The sequence below is a fragment of the Mastomys coucha genome, unplaced genomic scaffold, assembly GCF_008632895.1.
Source record: "Mastomys coucha isolate ucsf_1 unplaced genomic scaffold, UCSF_Mcou_1 pScaffold9, whole genome shotgun sequence".
Taxonomy (NCBI): Eukaryota; Metazoa; Chordata; class Mammalia; order Rodentia; family Muridae; genus Mastomys; species Mastomys coucha.
Window position 1 is genome coordinate 38,715,667 of NW_022196915.1, and position 20,465 is coordinate 38,736,131.

Genomic DNA, 20,465 nt, shown 5'->3' on the forward strand with positions numbered 1-20,465 from the left:
GATTAAAGGTGTGCACCATCACTGCCCGGCTAATTCTTTTCTTTCTTATTGTTTTAAAGATACATTATTTTATAAGCAAAGTGTTTTGCCTGCATATGCGCAGGTACCAGCTGCATGCCTGGTGACTGTAGAAGCCAAAAGAGGGCATCCGATCCCCTGAGTAGGAGCTATAGGTTGTAAGCTGCCATATGCTACTGGGAACTGGATTCTGGACATCTGCAAGAGCTGCAGCACTCTTCACTGCTGAATCAGCTCTCCAGCCTTCCCAAACTTGTTTTATTTTATTTTATTTTTAATAAGGTAGAAAAGGCTATACAGCTTGGAGAACACACAAAGTAGAAACTAATAAGAAAGTAGCTCCAAGAAATAAAAGAAAAAAACCTAAGATTGCAACAAAGAACCTAGCAAAACACACTCGCTCAAATGAGGTCTACACTGGACAGTAACTGAAGTTTAAGGGTAGGGAAGCAGTGGCCAGAAGCTCTCTTATGAGGAAGTGGTAGGGGCACTGAGAAATCTTCTACGTGACAGTGATGAAAATGACTGCAATGTATGAAGTGGTATCTGAACTACTCATCTGTCCTGAACCTTCTAGGTGCTGTGGGTAGCTGCTATACACAGCTCACCTTGATATATTCTTACAGGACTGTGTTATCCTGAGCACCCCATGGGGCAGCAGAGAGCAGTCACTTTATACCAGAGTGTGCTGCTCCAAGCACCATCGGGGCTGCAGGAACACTCACTTTAGCTTACTCTTGCCCTTCGTTTTGGAGGCAGCAGCAGTCTTGCTCTTCTTTGGCTTCTCCTCCTTCAGCCTTTCTCCACTGCTCTTCTTTCTGCGTTTCTTTTCCCCCTCCTCCTCTGGCCGGACACTAGGCAGCTCATCCTCATTCAGGACTCTAGGTATGTTTTGCTCACCCCTGGCCCGGGCCCTAGCAATGGCCTCTGCCACAATCCGATTTGCTTTCTCTTGCTTTTTCTGGTGCTCAAGCCTGCGGTTCTCCTCCATTCCAGTCTTCCCTGCAGTGTGAGGGGCACAGCTTGCTGGTGATGACAGGGCTGCCACTTCACTGGCACTTAGAACTTTAACCACAGAGAGTCCAGAAGAGGCTCCTTGAGAAGAGCCAGCCTAGAAAAACAAAGACACTACAGTTTCAACATGTCTGCAATTTAAGTGGCCTACATAAAACTAGGTATACTTAGCCAGATATGGGGGCACAGATATGGGGTGTAATTCGAGCACTTTGGACACAGAGGAAAGAGAATTGATTGCCCAGGAACTCAAGGTCAAGCTGGCCTATATAGTTAAGTTCCAGGCCAGCAAAGGGTTACATAATGAGATACTGTTAAACACACTCGAGCGCACCACACAAACAAAACACAAACTAGGTATATATGCCTTAAAAATCAGGCCCAGAGTTAAGACTTACTGAACCTAGATCCATCTGAAAATAACATGGTTTCTGATGAGAAAAAAATTGTAGAAAATTGAACTTTATATATTCTTTGCCATTGTTTTCATATTCACTCTTTTAGAAAACTTATAACTTACACAAAAACAACAATCTTTGTCCTAAATGTTCTCATCCCCTCGGCTTCCCTTTAATGTGTGTGTGTATGTGTGGACATATACACATGAGTGCAGGTGCCCTCAGAGCCAGAGGCATTATATCCCTAGAAGCTAGAGTTACAGACACTTGATGTGGGGGCCCTGGGAACGGAACTCAGGTCATCTAAAAGAGCAGGAAGTGCTCTTCACTTAGTCATTTTACCAGCCTCCTTAACTATTTCTTTATCCTTCAAATGAGACATAATTACATTAAAAAATTAAATTAGGGACAGCTTTTCCCTAAACCTGGAGCTAAGCTAGTAACCAAGTCCCAAAGATCCTCTCTTTAATCACAGGGGTTACATGTCTATGTGTCTGCCAGACCCACCTTTGTTTTTGGTTTTGGTTTTTCCAAGACAAGGTTTCTCTGTATAACCCTGGTTGTCCTGGAACTCACTCTTTAGAACAGGCTGGCCTCAAATTCAGATATCCACCTGCCCCTTTTTCCTGAGCTCTGGGATTTAAAGCGGAGTGCCACCACTGCCTGAAACACCCACCTTTCATTGTAGATGTTAAGTATTTGCCCTCAGGTCTTCATGCCTGCACAGCAATTACTCTCATCCACGGAGCCATTTCCTCAGTCCCATCTTTAAATATTTTTGTATGCTATATGTGTATGTACATGTTTGGGTTGTGTGCATGCACACGGGGGAACCAAAGGACAACTTTCCTTTCTATGTGTTCCTCAACTGCTTTCCTTCCTACCTCCCTACCTCCCCCCACTCCCCAAAGATATGTTCTCAGGCAGAGGTAGATGGGATCTCTGAGTTCAAAGCCAGCCTGGTCTACAAAGTGAATTCCAAGAGAATTGGGGCTACACAGAAAAACTCTGTCTGAAACAGAACAGAACAGAACAAAACATACATTCTCCCCATATAATCCTAATTGGCCTAGTGCATAATATGTAGACCAGGCTGGCCTTGAACTCTTGTCTCTGCCTTCTAGGTGCTAGGATTAAAGTCGTGAATCACCACACTTAAGATAGACTCTCTCACTGCACTGGGGTTCACTGAGTTGGCTAGACTAGCTGACTAGAAAGCCCTAGGAACGCTACTGTCTCTAACTCCTTAGTGTTGGGATCATAGACTGTTCACAACAGTGGCTGAGATCTAAACTTATTCATACTGTACAGAATGCATTTTTCCAAGTGAACCATCAACTGTGTCAAGAGGTAATTTCAAATCATTGTTTTTCTTAAATTTTCAACTATTTATTTATTTGGGAGAGTCTGTCTATTATGTAGCTCTGGTTGTCCTGGAACTCACTATATTAATCAGGCTGGCCTCAACTCAGAGATGGACCTGCCTATGTCTCCCCACTGAGGGCCAGGATTAAGGGCAAGGGCTCGCCATGCCTGCCTCTTTCTTTCTTGAGGCCATACAGTCTTGCTATGCAGTACAGCTCAGGCCCAGTCTCCCCACCCAACCCCCACAATATTATAATAAAGACTACAAACATTTTAAAGACAAATATTACAGAAACCATCACCTCAAACTCAACAATAATTCTTAATCTTTGCATGATTTAATCAAAATAAGGTTTCCATGGGTGAAATAAAAAAAATCTACACCTCAGTTCTCAGTATTAAGTTAGAACTTCCCGCAGTAAGCAGCAATGAAAAGAACCTCTCTTCCTTTTCAAATCACTCACCTGTGGCTGCAGCACCATCTTGAGCGGTACAGAAAGTCTCTGCCCTGGGCTTTGGCCTGGTCCCATTATCTGAGCCTGCTGCACAGAGGACAGGGTCAACGGCTGGGCTGAGGGTGGCGGCTGTGGCTGTGGCTGTGATGATGGAGGCTGTGGTACAATCTGGATTTTTTGCTGTGGCTGCTGCACCTGCAGTTGAATAGTTACTACTTTGGCAGGCTGCCCCTGGGCATTCTTGGCTTGAGTCAAGGCTGCTAGCTGGTTGCCCTGTAACACTATCTTGCCTGGTAGACTCCCTAACACAACGTGCCGATGTCCTTGGGGACCTCCGGACTGTGGCTGTTGAAGGACCAAAGTGATGCGTTTCGATTCACCCTACAGTGAAAAAGGAAATCACAGAAGAGACATATTAAAGAATATTACATACAGAACTATTTATACCAGCTTTCTTCATTCGACTCATAAAGCTGAATGTCAGAAAATCAATTATTGTTTATCCTCCAGTGTCTCTATAGCATCTTTTCTGTAACACCCCTGCCCAGTGGGTATTAAGCCTATCTATCACACACACATATGCACACACATGCACTCTCACACACACATACACACAAAGCTTGATAACTATCTAAGCAGTCATTTAATATTTGGAAATGAGGACAAAAATTCATAAAGTAAAATGGAACATGCCTCCACATCAGTTCTATTAGCCTTAATGCTTACAACTGCTCCCAACTCTTCTGATACTTTATTCAGAACTTTCTATGATGCAAAGTTGTAGGAGGACAGGAGTATTGTTGAGAATAGGAGAAAAGGTGCAATGGCACACGTGTGTAATCTCAGTATCTGGAGGCTGAGAGGAAGAATTGTGAGTTTGAAGTCAGCCTAGATTCCTATATAGTGAGAACCTCTCAAAAAACAAAGCCCCCACAACTGGTGTGACAGCACACACCTCTAATCCCAGCAGTAAGAGGGTGAAGGAAAGCCGGTCAAGTTTGCGGTCAGCCTTCCTTGGCTATATAGAATTCCAGGCCAGCCTGGGCTACACCGCAAGAGTCTGTCTCAATAAATAAAGAAAGAAAGAAATGGAAGATAGAGCACTTATAAGTATTGCAAATATATGTTCTCAGAACACCCTCTATTTTCAATGACAACTTATAGCATACATTTACTATGAATTTTTGCTTAATATCCTTATCTCCCTGAAGACTGAGCTGTCCACGTATTCAGCACCAGATAGGTACAGTGCAGCATGTGATAAGAGATGAGAGGCACATTAACATTAACTACTCCACCTATCAATTAAGGAAGTGGCTATCAAAATTCTCTGGTGAAAAGCAAAGATAGTAAGGCATGGTGCCTATAATCCCAACACTCATTTAGAGACCAAGGCAGGAAGACTGCCATGAGTTTGAGCAGCCCTAGCTAGATGACTTTGTCCCAAACATGCCATACCCTGCAAGATATATCTAAGCAGACTACCCATAAGCAGTTCTTATAAACCATGCTCTCTCTTTCCCCACCCTCACTGCTCCTAGGTCCTCTATGAAACCACAGTTCACCTCCCTGTTTCACTCAAGTCACCTGGGTAGGTGTAGAAGTCAGTGTAACTGCAGGCTTCAGTGGGGGCCCGGTAGCCCCAGGATTTCCAGCAGGAGCTGAACCCTTAACTGGCTGGAGGACTAGCTGCTTTACTGGTCGGCTTGGCTGGACAATGCGCTGAACAGCAGCCTGGTTCCCAGGGACCTTCGTGGCCAACACTGTATTACCAGAGACAATGGATACACCTGGTCGAAGAGGTGTACCAGTCAGCACTTTGGTAAAAGTGACTTTTCCACCATTGGCTGTCCCAGCCACTAGGGGCTGAGCTGTACTGGTGATACCTTGGGCCTGAATTTGTGCCACATGGGCGCCTGTGACCGAGGAGTTTGGTGGAGCTTTAAGAATAACAATCTTAGGAGCTGACTGAGATGGTTGTCCTCCAGTATTATTGGGGGAGACACCTGTGGCGGAGACACCCATGAAAGGATTCCCTTGGCTCAAGATCTCCTGGCTCTTGGAGACCTGCAAAAGTCCTGATGTTGGTGTTGATGTCTGCAAGACAGTTTGGGCTGGCTGTTCCTGGCTTGTGGGCTGAGTGGTATAATCATGCAAGGTTAAGGATTCTGGAGCTGGAGCTGTGGATTCTTTGGGAAGTTCAGTGGAAGCTGTTTCCTCTGGTGGAGGAACCAGGTCACTTGCTGATGAATTCCCCACATCACCACCTCCACCATCTTGGTTCATCTGATCCAAGGAGTCCAGAGAACTTGGTAGTCCAAGTGCTTCTTCAATGGGGTCTTGAGTGACCTGATTAAAGCTGTCATCAGTCAGAGAGTCCAGGCCAAATAAGTTTGGGTCATCAAACAGATCCATGATGGGGTCTGCCATCTTGGTAAAGTAATAAAGGGTATTTGTTGAAGTTCTGGGGAGGGAAGGGGAGGGGGGGAAACTCTTTCTCCCCTCCCCTTCCCTATTAAGAAACAAACAAAAAAATGTACACAGTGGATGAAGACTATTCTTCAAATGAAGAGACTAGAAACAAGTGCATGTCAGATTGTCCTGAATTTCATGGAACAAGACAGCTAAGTCTTCAGAGGGAAGAGACGGAACTCCTGTAATGGAATATAAATGAAAAATAAGCAAAGTTGGTGATTTCAATGAAAAATTCAAAGGTACCACCTTAATATCCATTTACATTAAAGTCATAAGACAACAGTATGAGGAACTTTATAGATGGACACATGGTAAAGAGAACCCACATTTCTGTCGCAAAACTAAAAATTAAGAAGAAATGAACCCCCTTTAGGCCCTTACATCTCCATATTTTTTTTAATACAAGTATTTTATTTATACAAGTACATCGTAAATGTCTTCAGACACACCAGAAGAAGGCATCAGATCCTATTATCAGATCCCCATGTAGTTGCTGGGAATTGAACTCAGGACCTTTGGAAGAACAGTCAGTGCTCTTAAATGCTGAGCCATCTCTCCAGTCCCACAGCTCCACATCTTAAAGTTTCTGTCTTATCAGGAACATTCAGCTTGTGGGGTGCAGTAGCACATATTTTGAGCTCAGAACTTGGAAAGCAGACGCAGGAGAGTACAGGCCAGCTAGCCAGAGCTACAAAGTGAGACACTGTCTCAAAAAGCCAAAGAAACAGAAACAAAACTTTCCCAAACCCCTAAAATCATTAAACCTATTTTTTTTTTTTTTTGAGACAGGGTTTCTCTGTGTAACCCTGGCTGTCCTCGAACTCAGAAATCTGCCTGCCTCTGCCTCCCAAGCGCTGGGATTAAGGCATGTGCCACCACTGCCCGGCTCATACAATTATCTTTTAAGATAATGATAAGGAAGTTTATATTCATCCACTGTTAAACTGGTACAACTCTAAAATGTATCAAGAATAGTTCTATAAAGGTAGATAAAGTTTCTGGAAATACTGTTGTAAATTCTCCTTTTGGTCTAGATACTTCTATCTATGACTGACAAAAGTCAGTCACCTGTAACCAAGCTTCTAACACAATGTGAGCTGAACCTAGTGTAGTTTCCCCAACAGTGTTCCACTAAACATTTACATAAAGCAGTTTGTGCTAATGTATTTTTCAATGCCTTTCTTACATACTTAATATGTGGCTTATTTTTACCAATCATAGGTACCTGGATCAAAAGGAGAATTTACAACAGAAACTTTAATTTACCTTTAGAGAAATGTTATTTATACATTTTAGAGTTGTTTGTTGTTTTGTTTTGTTTTTTTGAGGCAGTGTTTCTCTGTATAGCCCTGGCTGTCCTGGAACTCACTCTGTAGACCAGGCTGGCCTCGAACTCAGAAAACCTGCCTGCCTCCACCTCCCAAGTGCTGGGACTAAAGGTGTGTGCCACCACCACTCCCGGCTACATTTTAGAGTTGTGCCAGTAAGATTAAAAATTTTCTTTGCAAGAGACTCAACATTTCAATCCTAACTTACACACCCAACTTTTTTCTGTTACTATTACCTATACATATCCTACATTCCTGTCTGGCACAGTTCACTTGGTAAATTTGTGTGCCCACAATGCTTTAGCCTATGCATGGCTCACAGCGTCCTCCGCCCCTTCACCCCACTCCACACATCCTTCCTAGTAGAGGAAACCATCACCCCAAAGCTCTTTTTTAACCCACCAATTTGTGATGATTCTATCTTGTATTTGCTTTAAATACCACAGCATTATAACTTATTAAAGCAAAGCATGTGACTTGAGATTCTTACCCATATTCTGAGAAGGCCCAAAACCATTCCTTCGTGCAAGTTATAGAAATTAACATCTTCTCAAGATGCTTATCTGACATGTGTGAGAAAATTGTCATAAGATTATAAAAATGAACAATTATGGGTCTTATGCAGGGTGTATACCCTCTAGAAGTATATGCTATGAGCCAGCTCCTAGGAGACAGAAAGATCCTTGATGGTGAGAACTATCTTACTTCCCTGTGGATCCCCAAGAAACCTGCAGCACAGCACACACAGGAGCCATCCAATGATAATACCTGCTCTTAGTACTGGGATGAACTATTCAGTCTTCACAGATATCACACTGTATTCCTTGATACTAGCATGAGAATTTAAAAGCCTCCTATCTTAGAAACTGCCCCATAAATGATATGCTTATAAATTCCATATCTGTGACATTAAGTTCATGAACATTCTAGGGGGAAACAAAGGAAATGTATAAAATGACATAATACAAATACATGAAAAAGAAGTGAAGAGGAGAGATGGCTCACAAGAGCACTGACCACTCTTCCAGAGGACACACGATTCTCTAGCACACAGGGAGACTCACAACCACCTGTAGCTCCAATTCCAGGGTATCCATGGCCCTCTTCTGGCCTTGGTGGCCATGAGGCATAACACATGGTGCAGAGACAAAACATACACACACAGAAAATAAATTAAGTGAAATACACACACATATACATACGTACATGAAAAGGGTATTTGCTCTTGAGCTAGTAAGATGCATCAGTGGGTGAAGGTACTTGTTACACAGGCTGGCTACCTGAGTTCAGCCCCCAAACCCACTTAAAGGTAGAAGAACTGTTCTATGACCTCTACATATGCACCATGGCATATACATCCACACATACATTTAATAATAAACCCTTTAAAACATTTTTTAAAAGAGTATATAATGTCAGTGACAATCAGGGAAAACATTCCTTGATAAAAGATCCTTTTTTCTAGCTATCTAAAGACATCAAATAAGAAACCAGTCAGAAATATAAACACATGTAGATCTGACAAAAAGACTTTTCCAACTCTCTGTGTGGATGTGTTAGTGCAATTATGTGTGAATGTGCACATGTTTTGGGGGGGGTGGTTTGGGGAGACGGAGGCTATCCCAGGATTGCCTCAAACTCATAACTCTCCTGCTTCAGCATCCTAAGTGTTGAGATAAGAGATTTCCAGTTTGTCTTTATAAAATAATACAATGTAGGTCAGTATCTCAGGCTTGCATAACTGAACACTTTTCAAGTCTCAAGATCTAGTATCAATTCCTATTCTTGGCCAAACTATTTCAGCAGCTCATTCCAACTTCTAATATTTGCCCACAAACTACTCAAAATGGCAACAAGCATAGTTATGCATACTTCTTTACTTAATGAAAAACCTATTCACTAATTTCATACATTTTAAGTCTCACCGTGTTTTTTAGCTAGTTATGCCCCATTTTGCCATCTATGATCTTTGAACTTCACTTTCAGAGAAGTTACAGTAGACATCTGTAGCTAAATGTCATACTAAAGCAATAACAAGAACTTATATGGTGGTTATGCCAATAGTCCCGGCATAAACCCTACTACCATGAAAATTTCTACTAACCATACTTTACAGTGCTAACTTATATAAATATATATACTTCATAATACTTTGTTACTTCTACTCCCATCTCCTCCAATAAGGGGCCAAATTCAAGTAAAGGTCTTTAAAAGAAAATTATATATCAGACAGTCTTCCTGTGTTGCCCTAAGCTGACGCTGAGCTTGGCAATCCTCCTGCGTCAGTCTTCGAAGGGCTAAGATTATACACGTGTCACTTTCTCCAGAAGAAATTTCATTTTCCACTTTGCAGCACTGGTGGCTGAGCCTCTGGCTTTAAGGATGCAAAGTAAGAACATCACCAGAGAGAATCTTACTTTTTTTTTTTTAATTTAAAGTTTTATTTTGGATCAAACATGGTAGCATGCACTTTTAATCCCAGCACTTGGAAAACAGAGACCGGAGGATATTTTTGATTTCTAGGCCAGCCTGGTCTACACAGTGAATTCCAGGATAACCAAGGCTACACAGAGACCTGTCTCAAAAATATATATTTCTTTAAAATGTATGTGTTTTGTTTACATGCATGTCACTGCACCACATGCATGCCTGCTGCTTACAGAGGTCAGAAGGGGGCATTAGATCTTCTGGAACTGGAGCTGTAAGACTCCATGTGGGAGCTGGAAACCAAACCCAGGTCCTCTGGAGGAGTACTTACCTACTGAGTTGTCTTTGCAGCCCTCATTTTACTTTTTATTTAGACATTCTCACTAAGTTGCATAGGCTGGCCTTGAACTGACTCTGTACACTAAGCAGGCCCTGAACTTGTGCTCTTCCTATACATGCCACAAAAGGACCTGTAATTACAAGTCTGCACTACCAAACTGGACCAAAGATGGCACTTTTTTTTTGTTTGGTTTGTTTATTGAGACAGGGTTTCTCTGTGTACCATGGCTCTCCTAGAACTCACTCTGTAGACTAGTCTGAGCTTGAACTCATAGAGATCCATCTGCCTCTACCTCCCAAATGCTGGATTAAAGGTGTGCAGCACTGTCACCCAGCAAAAAGATGGTATTTTTTAATAAGAAACAGTAATTGCACTTATTTTCTGAAGTACTTCTTTACCTACATATGACTCAGTTATTTATTAATCTTTAAAAAATCAGTGCATTATCTTTTGGTTCTTGCTTCCTAAACTTGTGTGTGTGTGTGTGTGTGTGTGTGTGTGTGTGTGTGTGTAATATAAAGATGCTTAAGTGTAGGCTTAAACTTGAGGGTTAAGAAAGAAAGACAGTCACACTAGAAAGCACAGGTGTGAGCTTCCTTGAGACAGGGTTTCTCTTTGTAGCCTTAACTGTCCTGGAACTCACTCTGTAGACCAGGCCCCTGCCTCTCAAGTGCTGGGACTAAAGGCAGCTGCCACCACTGCCTGGTTTTAATTTAAAATAAATAAATAAATACATACATACATACATACATACCCACCCCAGGGTCTTTGTAGCCCAGGGTGGCCACAAACTCACAACCATCTACCTGCCTCAGTTTCCTGAGTGCTAAGATTGGAGGCATGAGCTCTTATGGGCTCTCTGACCAAATATGTGCTCTCTACTTGTCAGTCCAGATTCAAGAACTCAAAATCCTTCCCAGGTGTGGTAGGTTATCCTGCAACTGCAGAGCTTTTGAGGCTGAGGCAGAAGGACTGCTATGAATTTGAAGACAAGGCTATATAACAAAACTGTCTCAAAAACAACCCTACCTCAAATTCTTGCAACTACACAATACCACAGTATAGTGTATTATTACTTCTCAATTTCTTAACCTGTACTGAAGCAAAGCCTGACTCCTATCTCAAACTCCCCACACTTCTAACTTTACTCATTGTCCCTGGTCTTGTATTACCTGCGCATTGTCCTGCCTAACTTAACTTACTAAGTTATGCATAACTTAGCTTACAAGCATATACACTTCATGAATTTCCTTTCTACAGTTCAAACCCTGGTAAAACAAATAAATGGATGTTTTAGGGGTTTTAATGTAAAGCAACTAGTAGATAATAAAGTGATTATCAGACTTTTCTCTTATTAAGAATGAAAACAGTCCTACCCTACTACTACCCAAAAGAGAAAGACATGCATGTGCCCTAAAGGAAAGTCAGGATTTAGTGGCTACATTTAATAACTTCCCATAATCAAAATTAGTATAATGCTTGTATGACACAAGCTCTGGGGATTGGAAGCACAGAAGAAAAAGAACAGAAGTTCAATTGAAATCCAAGGACACCTATCTAAACACTCTAACTCAAGCAGATACTGGCAGAACAGTATCTGTTGTCTTCTTAGAGGGTCCCTTGTTCTACAGGCTCACCACCTTCCACACAGTTCTTATGTTTCTGGAGCCTTGAGGTCCAACTCTCCGGTCCTTGGGTTTTGCCTCAACCTTGCCTTTTTCCATGGCTTGTTTACCTTACCACAACAGATTTTACATTCTAGTATATTATCTATCCCAACATCCTCATGCTTTTCAACAAAACAGTGACTGCAAACAGGGTAGAAGGTATGTGCACTATATGCACCAAGAGAGGGCTTATGGCACAGGAGGGTGTGGTCAAAGTGTAGTTTTTAAGTGTACACTCAGCATTACAGTTCTGTATTTGTAGTTTTATATTTTGTTGTTTCTATTATTGACAGTACAAGTGGACAAAATCTTGACTGGTAAGATCTGTAAAAAAAAAAAAATGGACAAGGGAGCTGATGTCAGTAGAAAGAAAAGCAGCATGAAGAAAGTCACTAGTATCTGAGGGCTGGGGTAGGAGCTCTTACACTACCCCAAAAGGGCGCTTCTTATAGTTTACTGTTATAATGAAAGATCTGAGGGCTGGGGTAGGAGCTCTTACACTACCCCAAAAGGGCGCTTCTTATAGTTTACTGTTATAATGAAAGAGAAACACTACAAAAGAAATCACTTCATCATCTATGCAGACCAAACTAAAATATAGCTTCTCCATTTATAGATTTCTCTATACTATCTATCCATAGAAGATAATGAACAAATGTCATATTGAGCAATACTTTTTCTGTGTATACAGGTTTAGAAAGCACTGTTCATGCCTAACCTCTATGCTCAAAGATTCAGAAAAAAAAAGTATTTTACTTCAAAATATAAACCTTGTTGGAAATTGAATCATTTTCAGGAGGATAAGCTAGAGACAGAAATAAACTTTACTTATTAAGATACAAGGTGGATAGGGGAAGCTTGATTTACACAAGAAATACCTTGAAAATAAGATTAACATGACAGCAAAGTAAAAAACATATAATTTATAGCAGGGGAGCACAAAAAACAAAAACAAAAACCCATGCCACTGAAACATTTGTGAGACTCAGAGAATCTCAAACCTTAAAGATAAATGAGCAAGAGACACCCAAAGCGAGTGAAATTATTGAGCTGAGGTCAAAGAATGATCAGGATGGAAGGACACAGAACACAAGAAATGGAGCTATTAACTTGGAGCCACTCAGGCTTCCTTAAATAAATTGAGACCTTGGGCCATTTTTTCTGCCTTCAATATTCTGTCAAATGAGCAGCAACTCTGTTTCTGTTTTCTAATAACTGGAGGAAAAGACATAACTAAATTAAGGGTGTAGATATTTGGGGGCAAATATGGCTGGTAACAGAGAGCACTTCGTTAAAAACAGGGATAGCTAAGTAGTCAACCATAAAACCTAAAAAGCATGTATTTCAAAGGCCAAGTGAGAAATTGCAGAAATTTTGTTACTCATATGGGAAAAGGAAGGAAGAATTCATGAAGAGGAAAACGCTACTGGAAGTGGGGGTGGCAAGGGGGGCCGGGTACATTACCTGTTCCCACTGCCGGGGTTAGTGCCAGTAAGGCCCATACAGCAGAGGCAGGCAGAAGCTCGGGCGTAAGACTTTGGGCAACTGGAGCCCCCAAATGGAGTTGAAGTACATGCACTTGAGCGAGGGAGCTATCGGGGGCATCCTCCGAGGTGGGGATGGTCAAGACGGGAAGATACGAGGGGTGGGGGTGGGGGTGTGATGCCCAGGGAAGCAGCAACGTTAGGGAGCAAGCTGCAGGCTGAGAGGCCGAGCAAGCCCCGAAGGTGAAAAAGCCCTGCACTTTACCCCGGTGGGAAGCGAAGGTAGCTTTACCTGCGGTGGCCGTGGGGCCGGTTCGCTTCTCGCTGTCTCTCCAGCACCAGTTCCCCTCCTTCTACGCAACCTAACTTGATGAGCTTGCCCGCCCCACACTCTCATTGGCTAAGGCCCACTGCCACTCAACCAAAGGCGCAGAGACGCAAAACAGCGCAAGGGCGGGACTAGAAGCAGCTCCCTTCCCCCGCAGGTTAGGTTGCGAGCGCACAGAGAGGCCTATCCGGTTTCTAGGGCCAAGACCAAGCCTGCAGCTTGCCTGAAAACGAAGGTGCAGGAGAGCAATCCTGATGGTTGATTCTTGACACCCATACCACTCACATACCCGAGTAGAACTCCAGGGAGGTGTTCTGCACTAAGCCAGCTCCGCCTCCCTCTGGAACCCCTGTCTTCCGGCGGCCCTGTCACTCCCTCCCACTCCCCAGCACAAGGTGCCCAAGCACTACTGAGGGATGTGGGGGGGCGGGCGGGAAGAACAGTTGTTGGCGACTCAGACTTTCGCCTTTCCAAGATAAGACACTATGTGCTACAATCCAGGAAGCTGGCTTGCATGCCTGACACTTCTGCTTCCATAAAGTTAGTTCAGGTGCCAATAACAATTCTCTGGCTCGGTGCCCTCCAAAATACACACCCAGTTCTACCCTCATCCTCTTTTTCTCCAAATAGTCCATTTGACTTAGCCATCACTGTCCATTCCTGGTGTCGCGAAGCAGACTAGCGCCCATAGTGAGGGTATCCAAGCTTAAGTCTCCCAAAGTAAAAAACAGCTGCTTTACTCGGGACCACTGTTCACTCTGAAAAAAACACGCAAATCTTATTTTTCTGTACTCTGGGCTCAGAACCGGAAAAAAAGACCAACTTGAACTTAGACCTGCTACGTTTAAAGACCCCAGTGTTACTTATCACTAGGCAGGCCAGGAACACTCAGACTGTAGAAGTGTTAAGGCTTCCTATTCACTTTGGCTGAAACCTCCTTCGTACTTAGCATCCAATTAACTGCCAAGTCCTACTGACACTACTGCAATGTACTAGAACAGACTTCAGAGCCCGCAATGCGCTATAAGTCAACCACTTTGTATAGATGAGAAAACCGAGCCACTGAAGGATCCAACTAAGAAACTAAGTAGCAAAGTCGGGGCTTCTACTTCTGCTGCCTTCTCTCTTTGTGCAGTTGCTTATGTAGAAGTCTCATAATTGATTTTTCTTCCTTCTAATCCATACTGTAACCACATTAATTCCCTAATACACAATTTGACCAAATGATCTTCATGCTTAAGAACTTTTAAAGAGGACCTGTCACTCTTGTAACTATATGAGGCAAGTCTACAACCCCAGCAGTCAGGAGGCTAAGGCAGGTGAAAACAAAACAAAATTTAATAGCACACCTTGCCTTTTTTGTCCTAATTTCCACTGTTACTTGATATATACATTTACGTTAGTCAAAATGTCAAGTTACTATTGCTGTATTTTTTCTCATATGGATCTAGTCAATTCTGCTGCATTCAAATGCATTCTCCATCTTTGCTTTCATTACCTCAACTCTTGTTGTCTGAGTCAAGGTCTCACAGTACACAATCCAGATTGCCTAGGAACTCACTATTGCATCTCAAGATTGCCACAAACTCATGGTGATTCTCCTGACTCAGCCTCCCCAGTGCTGGGATAACAGCCATAATTTCAGGATTATAGTACCCAGTCATCTAAACATTTAACAAGCAGACAGTATGCTACTAAGTAATAGTATTAGGTACCTAAAACTAATCCCTATCCACCAGTAGGATGGTATACACCTGTAATTCTAGCACTTGAGAGGTGGAGGCAGGCTAGCTTGAGTTAAAAGTGATCCTGTTTGGGCTGGAGAGATGGCTCAGTGTTTAAGACACTGACTGTTCATCCTAGAGGTCCAGACTTCAATACTCAGCAACCACATGGTAGCTCATCATCTGTAATGGATCTGAAGACAGCGACACTGTACTCACATACATGAAATAAATAAATCTTAAAAAAAAAAAAGTGATCCTGTTGTTTTTTTTTGGGGGGGGGGAGGGTTTCAAGACAGGGTTTCCTTTTCTCTGCATAGCCCTGGCTGTCCTGGAACTCACTCTGTAGACCAGGCTGACCCTGAACTCAGAAACCTGCCTGCCTCTGCCTCCCAAGTGCTGGGATCAAAGGCGTGGGCCACCACTGCCCAGCCCAGTGATCCTGTTTTTTAAACAAACAAAAAACCAGACAGTAGGAAGGAGAGGAAAGAGGGAGGGAAAGAAAAACGATAACATCCCTATTCCTATTAGATGTGTGTATACGTGGGAAGAAGGTAAACAGTAGGCACCATAATAAAAATGCCAAGTGGGCAAGTACAAACAGCTATAACACAAGACAGTAAGACAACAGCGGGGGTTGGTGCAGGGACATGAGAAGAACGCAATTAATTTAGGAGAAAAAGATCAGGAAGCAGTTTCTTAAATTATAAGAGATAGGTTAAAATGGACCATAAGAAAGGAATATGGTAAAGCAGCAGACATAGTGGGAGGGAAGGCAAAACAAAAGCATGAAAATGAAAAGCAGTAGTTCAATCCTGCCAAAGCATAAATCACAGGAAACTGAACAGAGATAAAGCTGAAGGCTAGGAAAGGGTCATATATTAGAAATTTATTTTCTTCCAGGTAAACAGGAATCCACAGAAACAATCGGAATGGCCTAACAGAACTAAGCTTAGTTACCTAACTCTGGCTTTGAGGGATGGAAGAACACAAGACATGGGGCCAGTCAGGAAGCTGCTATGGAGTCCAGAAAAGAGGTAGATCCTGGAGATTTACTAGTTTGTTATTTTCTGTGAGATAACTGAGCATGAGACGCTGGATGGAAAGCTCCATCCACAGAACCAGACTGATCAGCATTATGACTCTGGTCCCTGTGAGCATATCTCCCTTGCTTTCAGACCACCTTTCAAACCTTTTTAATTTTGTGACCCACCTGATAATCTTCCAATAAATTCCCTTTCTGAGCCCTCCCTAACAAGATGATTAAGGTGTGAACTATAGCAATGTGATTCAAAATATGATGGAAGGGAGGAAAAGGACGACGCAGGCCAGAAATACTGATATAAAATTAGTAGGATATGGAATTTAGCCATGATGAATGAGTTATTTATATAGCATGTCAAATTGTGATATTCAATGGCTGCAGAAAAGTCCAGTTTGGTGACAGATTTAGAGAGTTGTCCTAATTCTCTAAATGGTGGTAGGTGTAAGAAGATTATCTAAGAAATGTGAGCAATAGACCAAAGTATAAGAAAAACTGTTCTAGCTGGGCATGGTGGTGTATGCCTTTAATCCCGCACTCAGGATGAGAGGCAGGTGGTTCTCTTGGAGTTGGAGGTGGTTCTCTTTTCTCTACCTCCCTCCGGCAACTTCAAGTGGTACTAAAGGGACTGAGCCCAGGGACTGCTCCACTACTGAACTACACCTACTCCTTAACAAGCCAGAAATACCTTTTTTTAATGATTGATTGATTGATTTATGTATGTATGTGAGTACACTGTAGCTGTCTTCAGACACACCAGAAGAGGGCATCAGATCTCATTAAGGATGGTTGTGAGACAACATGTGGTTGCTGGGATTTGAACTCAGGACCTCTGGAAGAGCAGTCAGTGTTCTTAATCGATCAGCCATCTCTCCAGCCCTTGAAATAACTATCTTAAGGAAAACGAGGCACAGAGAGATTATTAATTTGTCCAACATCCCACAGCTAGTAAAAAACAGTGTCAGATTCAAATTTAGGCAATGGAATTTCAACTGCCCTAAAATACTGTGTCCTACATATATGCCCTACTATAAATTCCCTCTTAGCCAGGCATGATGGTTTATGGCTACAATCCCAGCACTCAGGAGGCAGTCAGCCTGGGCCACAAGTGGAGTTCCTGGCAAACAAGGATTACAAAGAAAGACGCCCCCCCCCAAAAAAGCAACTTAATAATCAATAAAGTCTCTCTTAATAGCTAATACGTCTTCCTTTTAAGTGGAGACTGGATAACCAATTATATAGTTTTTGATGTTTTCTCCTTCCCCATTAGAATGAAAGTTCTTCAACTGGAAAGACTATTTATAACCTGTCTTGGTGGTAATAGGCATTCAATGTACTTTGGTGAAGAATGTATTAAACTACCAGCCAAAGGTGTGAGTGAAGCTTCTAAGGTAATAGGGAGGTTTCTGAGTAGAGGGTGATGACTCCCCTTACTGAACGACAAATGAGTAGGAACATGCTTCCCTCCAGAAACATTCAAGAAAAGGCATCATAAAATCCTAAGTATCTTCACTTTTTAGGACCAATAGCAGATACCGCTTTACATAGAGCAAAAGAAGACATAGGGCTCTTTTAGAGAGACGGCTCAGCACTCAGGAGCACTGGCTGCTCTTCCAGAGGAACCATGCTCGATTCCCAGCACACAACTGTCTGTAACTCTAGTTCCAAGGGATCCAACACTTTTTCTGGCCTTCACAGCCACTAAACAAGCAAAGTGATGCAGGCAAACCCCATATATATAAAATTAAGAACAAGGGGCACACACACACAAGACTTTTTCATGGTATGATAATTAATGACTACTGGAAGTAATAAAGACTTAGTGATCCCTTTTAGGTACAGAATGGTGAGAGTGGTGACAATTTAAGGCAGTGGCAAAATGCAAATGATAACCGTATAGACCTCGGACAGCTTAAAACATAAGGCGTGGATTTTTTTTTTTTTTAAAGTCAATCTCATTGCAGTTTGTTTTTTTAAAAAACAGTTAAAACCAGTGTTTTGGCCTATCTTGAAGCTAGAAAGCGAGTACAATCTTGTCTTTAAGGGTCTTTGCTCTACAATAAACTTAGGCTGATTCGGAGGAAATTCCACTTCACTGGCTCAAGGGTATAGGAGGAAAAAATAATATGCTCTGGACAGGCTTGATGCTCAGTGGGAAAAGGAGATGGCCACTCAAGGCCAAACACTTGAGTTTGACTCCTGGAACCCATGTACAGAAGAAAGAGAGAACTCACTCCACAAGGTTGTCCTCTGACCTCTACACACATATACATACACATGATATAAACACTCACATAATAATAATGATGAAGTAAAAAAAATGATGCCGAGTTCCAAAGGAGAAATATAACTTGAAGCTGGGTAGTGGTGGCCCATGCCTTTAATCCTGGCACTTGGGAAGCAGAGGCAGGTGGCTTTTGGAGTTTGAGGCCAGTCTGGTCTACAGAGTGAGTTCCAGGACACCCAGGGCTGCACAGAAAAACTGTCTCGAAAAACCAAAAAAAAAAAAAAAAAAAAAAAAAAAAAATATATATATATATATATATATATATATATATATATACATATATATACACACACATATATATATGTATATATATACACACACATATATATACACATATACATATATGTGTGTGTACATATACATGTATATGTATATATGTGTGTGTGTATATATATATATCAAGTTATATGTGTGTGTATATATACACACATATAACTTGATAAACATAGCTACTGATACTACTACTGTGTATATACAATGGAAATAATGGCCTATACTGTTTGGGTAACAGCCCTGGTCTCTACCTCCAGGCACCCTTGGCTTTCCCTATTTTTAAATAAGCCATTTTTTCTTACATTTGTTCAGCCTGGGAGAAAATGTAAATGTTTACTTAATTCAATTACAAGCTATAAAACCCGAGCATTTCAAAGTAATCCTAAACAGTAAAAGATAATATGTAATGCTTGGCACATAGCAGGATAAAAGAGAGAAATTTATTCCTTAGCCAGTATTTTAAATCAGTACCACTCAGAGTTTGTATCATACAAAATTATTGGGTGGTAATGGGGAATGATTTTAATCCCAGCACTCAGGAGGCAGAGGCAGGCAGATCTCTTTTGAGTTCTAGGCCACCTGGTCAACAGAGGGATTTCAAGTCAGCCAGAGCTGCAGAGAAACCCTGTCTCAAAAAACAAATAGCAACAACAGCAACTCATTAGAGATTTAGCAGAGCTGATCTGCTAAGCAAAATGATGGGAAACCAAAAGATACATATACAAACTGGCTTCACAGCTGGAGAAGCAGGGTGAAGGGACTCCGGTACTACATGCAAAAAGGGCAGTAGGTCAGCAGACCTAGCACTAGCACCTAGGGCGCCGAAGAGGAACTCACCCCATCAGTTTTACATCTTCAGGAATATGTCAGCATCTATTGTGTAACTATTCCATTTACTTCACAAAACCTTTGTGTAGTAAATTATAACTCCTCAATTTATTAGGCTGTCCCTTGTCACTCTCAGGCCCATCTCCAGCAGACTGAGCCTCTGTCAGCTTTCAGAAGAGAAGTCAAAGGGAACTACCAATACTGAACAGGTATTTAAACGCCTCATTAAAAAATAAGTTCCCAGCCAGGCAGTGGTGGCGCACACCTTTAATCCCAGCACTTGGGAGGCAAAGGCAGGCAGATTTCTGAGTTCGAGGCCAGCCTGGTCTACAGAGTGAGATCCAGGACAGCCAGAGCTACACAGAGAAACCATGTCTTGAAAAACCAAAAAAAAAAAAAAAAAAAGGTCCTTAAATGCACAGAAGACAGGTGAAAATTCTGTACATTATAGAATCCATGTGTAATTAAAGGGCTAACTCAATATGTGCCAGCAGGAAGGATCTTTTTAAAAGTTCTTTATTTTTGAGGATTATGGGACTGAAGAGATGGTTTAGCAGTTAAAAACATATACTACTCTGGCAGAGGTTAGTTCCCAGCATCCATAGAAAGTGGCTCACCACCACTCAAAACTCTATCCCAGAAGACAGTGACTCCCCTGACCTCAGTGGGCACCTACACTGTGTACACACGTACATATTGACACTCCCCTGACCTCAGTGGGCACCTACACTGTGTACATATCTACATATTGACAGACACACAAGTTAAAATAATTATCTTTACAGGAAGAAAAAAAAGTAGTATAAAAGAGAAACAAGGAAGAATAAAACATGAAATTTTGTCTCCTAGATTTTGTTAGTCCCTAGATAAAAAAAATCCCTAGCCACACCAGGCACTCTTTTAAACTCAGCATTTAGGAGGCAGAGGCAACCTCAGATCTCTTTGAGTTCAAGGACAGCCTGGTCTACACAGTAAGTTCCAGGACAGCCAGAGATATGTAGTAATCCTGTCT

At 42.0% G+C, this 20,465-nt stretch overlaps 1 protein-coding gene across 5 annotated transcripts in view; it reads right to left on the bottom strand.

Moving 5' to 3' along the window:
* Chd8 (chromodomain helicase DNA binding protein 8) overlaps positions 1 to 20,465 on the bottom strand; it is a 62,199-nt gene that overhangs the window by 35,077 nt on the left and 6,657 nt on the right. For 3 of the 5 annotated variants that reach the window (XM_031361312.1, XM_031361314.1, XM_031361309.1), the window contains exons 2-4: positions 4,838 to 5,904; positions 3,260 to 3,631; positions 744 to 1,129 (exon numbers count right to left, since the gene is read on the bottom strand). In XM_031361312.1, the coding sequence (XP_031217172.1) occupies positions 744 to 1,129; positions 3,260 to 3,631; positions 4,838 to 5,680 (1,601 nt within the window). In that variant the 5' untranslated portion in view covers positions 5,681 to 5,904. Of the gene's footprint in view, positions 1 to 743; positions 1,130 to 3,259; positions 3,632 to 4,837; positions 5,905 to 7,543; positions 7,604 to 13,263; positions 13,380 to 20,465 lie in introns of those variants that run through there. The other 2 variants (XM_031361310.1, XM_031361311.1) reach the window with 2 other exon arrangements.